The sequence below is a fragment of the Apium graveolens genome, chromosome 1, assembly GCF_009905375.1.
Source record: "Apium graveolens cultivar Ventura chromosome 1, ASM990537v1, whole genome shotgun sequence".
Classification (NCBI taxonomy): domain Eukaryota; kingdom Viridiplantae; phylum Streptophyta; class Magnoliopsida; order Apiales; family Apiaceae; genus Apium; species Apium graveolens.
The window spans coordinates 166,108,123-166,114,814 of record NC_133647.1 but is presented as its reverse complement, the minus strand read 5'-3'; the positions used below and the strand labels follow the sequence as shown (position 1 = coordinate 166,114,814).

Sequence of the window (6,692 nt, the reverse complement as noted above, 5' to 3'; positions counted from 1 at the left end):
ATGTAACATAAATTTGAACAACCTTTGTGGTGAAGCCTTGGTTGGGAACAACTTGATTCCTAATTGTCGATCAATACCAAAAAACTTCAGGGATATCTTTAATGCAACATCCTGTTCATATACTGCTCCTCAACCTTAGTAGATTCGGACGACAAACGTAATAGTTCACTTACCGGTAGACTAGTAGTTAAGTACTTCATTCATCTATAGTAAGAACTTTTTAATGAAATGTACAGGCAAGTTTTCTTTAAATTTCCAGATGTACCTTTAACACATGGATTTCTCAGGAACGGACTTCTTCGAGATCTGCAGCCCGGAGTCTAAATGCTTCTACAATTGTTATGCATGTTGCCATCCTATTGCTTAGCAACTTGTGTCCTGGAATCCTGATTCTTTTCCCATCTATATCAATGGTCTGATTTTTATGTAACCGATCAATTTGTTATTCAGTGACTAGGTAGAACTCTTTACAAGTCTAGATGAATGAAAGTCCATAACACCAACCATTTGCTACTTTGTTTGCTAGAAGACTTTTAATCCTTATATCTCTTAACAGTTGACATCTGAACTTTTTTACACAGGAAACTGGTAAACTGCCAGAGTCAGTTTAAAACTAAATATTGGTTTAACATATAGCACTGTTAATGAGTGACACCCTTCATTAATGGGATAAATGGTCGAGATTGGAGAAGCTGAACTTACCTTTAGCTAAATTTACGGTTTTTCCAGTAAATGTAGACTAAGTTACATTAGGCCTCTCTAATATCAACTATCTGGGCATGATTTAAAGATCCATGCTAACATCTACACAGGTGCAACTCGACCTCAATCTTAACAAGTAGAGCAATTCAAGGCAGCTTTTATTTGCCTTATAGTGTTTCCCACCAGGTGATTTATTGTATTCACCGCCTCCTGGCTCATCGTACCTGTTGTCAAGTTGCTCACGATAATTTGTACCACTATTGTAACAAGTGATCCAGCTGACATTTCTCCAGGACCTAGATTTTCTCCAGCATCAGGTGCTATTGCGAATCCAGAGGATAAGATTGGGACAACTGAGGGGTCTTCACTACTCATGGCTATGTTGATGGCATGTGGGTCTATAGGACAGTACACAACAAGGGCACCTGATGAGTCAATGCAGCTTTCTTGAAGTATTAACATGTTGCTCTGGCTGGTACCCGAGGCCTGCCAATCGTAAGATTGCTTTAATTAAACGGGGCAAGTATAAAAACAATTATATGTTGTTCAAGACATGTTCTCCTGAGAATTAGGGTTCTCTGTAAGGGGCTCCTTAAAAAATCCTTGCCTTTAAATAAGATAAAGATCGCAAGTATAACTTAAAACAAAAAAAGGCTAAAAATCATACCCCGAGAACAGAGATACGATTCCCTGGATGAGATCCACACGCAATATGGCCAATCTCTTTGACAGGATTATGATTAGAAAAAAATGCCACTGATCAAAAAAACAAACAAAAGATTATTTGTAAGAGTGATATGCATAAGAAGCTTTGCACCAGAAAAAGAAACTTTGTATCATAAATCTTACAAGGGGTCGGTTTCTTCCGTCCCCGAAGAAATTGAAAACCTCTACAGAAGCAAATGGGACGGAAATAGTAGTTGCTGCACTCACAACAATGCTGTTAGGATGGCCAGGATCAGTGCACCTTTGAAGCATTGCACGTACTTCCAAATCGTTCATCCCAGAGATCATCACTTGCTGTCGGTTGATGCTAGAACAAAAAGTCTTAACCATCCTCTGGGAAAGTTTCATCAAATTTCTTTTGCCATGAGTGGATGTAATTACTGGAAATCAGGTGTTAAATCAATTTCATATACTTGTGTCACAAGGCACCACTAAATAGATATAGAAAAAAATAAAATGCAGAGCATGTAGATGGCTTACCTCCTCCAAAATAGGAAGTATTAATAACATCCATCAAACAAGAAAGCCTTTCACAAGTTCTTCGAAGTGTAGCAAGCTTTCTTGTGGCACCAAATGCTAAACCACTACATACATGTTTCATGTAAAGATTATGAATTGGTCTTATATCTTCAATTTCCATGTGTTCAATCCAAGTAATCTGTCATCATGAAATATGTAAAGATGGTCGAGTAAAAAAACACAAAAAAGAGGAAAAAAACGGTTGCTAAAGACTTAGCAAGACCTTCGAGCAGCCATTGAGCATGTCTTGAATTAAGCAACCAGAAGGTAGAAGACGAACTGGACTTTGAGAGTTAGAAAAAGGTTCTTGGGGAAAGTTATAGGAAACATCAACTATAGCCCATGTATGTTGCTCAATTTGCTCACAAAAACGAAGAAAATAGAATTTGCGGGTTGGTACTAATGGGGACAACACCTGCAACTCTTCATACATCTACAACAAGAACAAATTCATTTTCAAGCTGTTTGTACCATAATATATACATAGATTATACAAAAGCGGAGAAAAATGAATGGATTGAATATATGTATATATATAACTAGTTGTAACAAGCCACTCCGACTGCCCATCAATCCGGATGATACAACTTCAAGTGTTGTTGCCCTCGAAACAATATTAGGAAAAAATTCCATCCACTTGTTCTGCAAAGCAGAAATAATTCACATCCCAACTCTTTACTTAGCTCCATCCTCATTTTCTCGTCTGGATGGGAACATTCCCGAAACGCCCTTCAATTAAACACATAAAGAAATTATTAGAAATAATAAATGGACTCGTCACCTTACAACTGAAACAAACATATACCATATATCCACTAGTAGTAGACAAAGGATCTCTCGATGTGAGATGTAACGATACCTTACCTTTACGGCTCTACTTAGATCAGGCATAAAATAATTTTATTTTTTCGCTAATTAAAACATGAAACAATTGAATAGTCCAAAACTAAGCACTCACATTATATTTCAAGAAATAAAATATATTCAATAGCAAAACTCAACATCTTCCAAAATCGTTTAAACAAAATTGTAGATTCACAACAATTTTTCCATCAAGAAATAATTTGAAAAAATTTAAATTCCGAAATTTTTTTAATGAAACACTAGTCATAAATTACGATACCCTTCAAGCCTCTGAATCTGCCGAGCCGTGTGTCGTAGGTGATGAATCTTTCTTCGGCTGCTATCAGAGCCATCTCGGTCGGAGCTATCACCCCTATCTCTGGTATCATCCATAAATATGTATCCATAAAATAAATCAGAGCAAGTAGTAGTTAATATGTACGAAATGGTATGTAAAGCTGGTAAATGTACTTGTCTAAAGTATCTTTGGCAATACTTAAAAGTTATTAAGACCCCATAAAATTTATAAATGAATACTTTTACATAAAAAATCATAAAAAATCTACTATTAAATATGTGAAATTAATTAGAACAATTTAAGACCGAGTTTTTATTGTAATGATCGATTAATTTTCAATTGAGTAAGAACTTAGATTTTTTCTTAATAAAGATACTTTATAGTTAATAAACATGTTTTTGATTAAAATTATAATTTTGTATATATAAACATAAGTACCCACCCTATTATTTTGTACTAAAATCAATTAAACATATTGTAATTACATGAAAAAAATATTGACCCATGCTTCTATACTCAAACCATGATCCCCTGAAAGATTATATTATTCTACTAATTTTTGGATTATAATTATTATTCTAATAAATTAGATAATCATGACTATACAAAGATTATGAAATGAATTCATAAAAGTTCATAAAAAGTAAATTGTTACCTCATAAACAGCTGTAAAATGAAGTTGAGGGGGACCCATTTTGGAATTATCCACGATATTTGATACTAATCCCCTGTTGGAATTTGTAAAAAAAAATCATAGTTTGGAGAACCGCTTAAGAATCGGCATAGTACGAGTTTGAATTAGGGGTGTACGCGGTGCGGCTTGGTTCAGTTAGAGGGTAAAAACCAGACTAAACCACAACTAACAGTTTTTCAATATCTCCATTGGCAACCAAATCGTTGGTATAAAAAAACCAACCAAATCCACCCACGTAATTGCGGCTGGTTTTGCGGTTCAACCACTCAAATAAAAAAAAATTTACTTTAATAAATATTGCATATGAAAATTATAAGGCTTTATAGAATAATTTAATAATCCTAAAAATTCAATAAGCTTAAATGACAAATAAATTCAAGAGTCCAGTGACATATTATAAAAGAAAAACTAATCATGAAATATAAAAGTTGGTATAAAACTTTATGAACTTCATTTATATTGGGCCAAGTCCAAATTTCAGTAATTCAGTAATTTTATTTATATGTATATTTTAATTTATAATATGGGGTTGTAGGTTCTGTTGGATTTTCACGATTTTTAAAATAATAAATTCACAACCAAACAACAGATTAATAGTTATCTAAAATTACATTCACGACCACCCGCTTAACTGTACTCTACACATTGGTTGCGGCCTGCGGGTGATTTTTGTGGTTGATGGGGTTGGGCGGATTGAACGTACAACCCTAGTTTGAATCCATATGTGATTTATTAATAATGAATAAAATTCAAATTCATTTTTGAATTCAATTGGGAAAAATGTGTATATTTTAATTCAAATATGTGCTAGTAATTATAAATTTAAAATAGATTTGATCAAACTATTATTCACACATACATGGTATTATCTAATAAGTTATACGTAACGTACACAATTCGATATAATCTAGCGATATTTCCTCTTGTAAACATTGAGGATGTTGATAGGCTTGCTTGCTTCCTAGAAAACATCTTTTCTAAAGAGTATTACAACTATGAGAGACAAGTTTTCACTTTTGATAAAAAGGTTTTAGGCGTGATCCTCGATGCGTCCGTTCATTGACAATCCGGAGTGAAGCAATAATAATTTATAAATCCATAGACAAATATGATTTTGCGAGGGTCTTTGAAAAACATTTTCGGGACAAGACGAATTTGTCATTTACAGAGATTCTAATCATTTCTGTTATTGTGAGTGAACAAATTTAATCACTGAAAGATCACGGTGCTCCTAATAATGTGTTGTGCTTTCATTGTCCCTAACAATGAAAACACGAGATTCTTTCAACTTACGCCCAGTTTCTAAAAAATTTGGACAAAATTGATTTATATGCATGAGGAACTGCCTTGTTGTCCTCTATATACCATGAAATAAAGATGTGCCAGAGGAAAAAGAAAAAGTGTATTCATGTGTTGTCTTGGTAATTTCAGTGTTTATTCGTTGATCTTATCATTATATTGGGTTTTATTTTTATTTCTTTATTGTAATATTTGTATGTTTGACTGCGCTACTTGTTGATTCAATTCCGAAAATGCTTCAACTCTATTTGAGAGAGCTCCCCGATCGATGAGAGAGGGAGCTTTATAGCTCGTGTGATTGTTTGTGAAATAAAAAGAAAAACTTACAACTACTACACCAAGTGTGAAGATTACTTGGCTTAATGGTTGTACGTTTTTCTATTTTATTTCACGTACAATTCATATGAGCCAAGGTGCTCCATCTCAAACACACTAAGGGTACTCGCTCAAATTGATTGCAAGCATCTCCTACATCATCGAGAGCCGAACTTACAAGAACCCGCCAAATGAAGATATATTTGAATAAAAAAATAATAATGAACCAGAATATAACAATAATATAACTTAACAAACATTGAACTTACCAACACAGCCTATAGATTGCTATCAAAGCACTTTTACTTTCCTTTCTCGAGTTCTCGTTCATCTACATGACAGCAAGGCAACTCCCCTCCATATGAATCAACTTCGTATAGATTCTCTAGGAACTGTACATAAGTTGATGAAATGTCGTGCTTATCATTATTTGGGGCAATGAAAGCACGAAACTGGAAGAGAAAAACCGCTACCGTTTTATCGTTAAACTATTCATTTTCATTAAGAGTATCGCCAATGGGGTGCCCAAAATAGTGCCAAAATGTCACGTGAGTGTGCTAAATGGAAAAAATACAAATATCTCAATGAGAGATATAACTTCCTATCTAGTTTAAAAAATATAATGTATGAATATTGTGGCAACTTGGGTTGCAAACCATTGGAGTAAATACTAATAAAAAATGTGCCAAAATTACAATAAAAGAAAGAGAAAATAAAATATTAGTAGTTTTAATGATTTGGCTACTTTGGTCGACACACTCATTGGAGATGCTCTAACAGCGCTGACCAAAACCTCTGTGATTGCCAACTTTGTCTTATCCTAAAAATGCTCAAAAGAGCCCGGTGAAGGCATCCTTATCAATGAATTTAGAAAATATTACTGGTTAGCCTGAATCCCAGAGTTTTTGAATCATAACAATCTTGGGTATCCAAGCATATAACAAATTTATGGTCATTCGAATTAAACCCAATCCACTATGCAGCAACATTAACGAAAGTAACCTCATGCCCATCAATGCCATCAATAGAAACATTTTTCTGCCTTCTTTTCTTCTATATATTAGTGTTTAAACTATAAACACCAATGATAATCGAGCTTTTCAAGAGAATATACATTTACTTTTTAAACATGTGAGTTTTTAAGATAATATATAATTACTTTTTGAACAAACATGAATACAATAGAAGATGGTTTTTACCTGTAGTCAAAATTTGACACGTATTGATTGTTGTGATGTCATCATCTTCCTGGTGCTTTTGGAAATTGGGATCACAACCGCTGTAAGAATTTATCAG

The 6,692-nt window shown here is 33.9% G+C and overlaps 1 protein-coding gene across 1 annotated transcript; it reads right to left on the bottom strand.

Moving 5' to 3' along the window:
* Positions 1–684: 684 nt before the first annotated feature.
* LOC141721757 (homeobox-leucine zipper protein ROC8-like) lies at positions 685–2,703 on the bottom strand. Its single transcript, XM_074524835.1, has 6 exons — positions 2,488–2,703; positions 2,171–2,380; positions 1,909–2,086; positions 1,552–1,808; positions 1,370–1,458; positions 685–1,188 (listed from the first exon to the last, which is right to left on the bottom strand). The coding sequence occupies exons 1-6, from the start codon at positions 2,578–2,580 to the stop codon at positions 1,158–1,160; spliced, it is 858 nt and encodes a 285-aa protein (XP_074380936.1). The 5' UTR covers positions 2,581–2,703; the 3' UTR covers positions 685–1,157.
* Positions 2,704–6,692: the final 3,989 nt, after the last annotated feature.

Bases quoted from the DNA above. Each gene is read 5' to 3' on its own strand.
- LOC141721757 (XM_074524835.1), bottom strand. From the start codon at position 2,580: ATGGAATTTTTTCCTAATATTGTTTCGAGGGCAACAACACTTGAAGTT. The intron at 2,381-2,487 runs GTTATATATATA...TTCTTGTTGTAG, and splicing joins GGAGTGGCTTGTTACAACTA to ATGTATGAAGAGTTGCAGGT. The intron at 1,809-1,908 runs GTAAGCCATCTA...CCTGATTTCCAG, and splicing joins TACTTCCTATTTTGGAGGAG to TAATTACATCCACTCATGGC.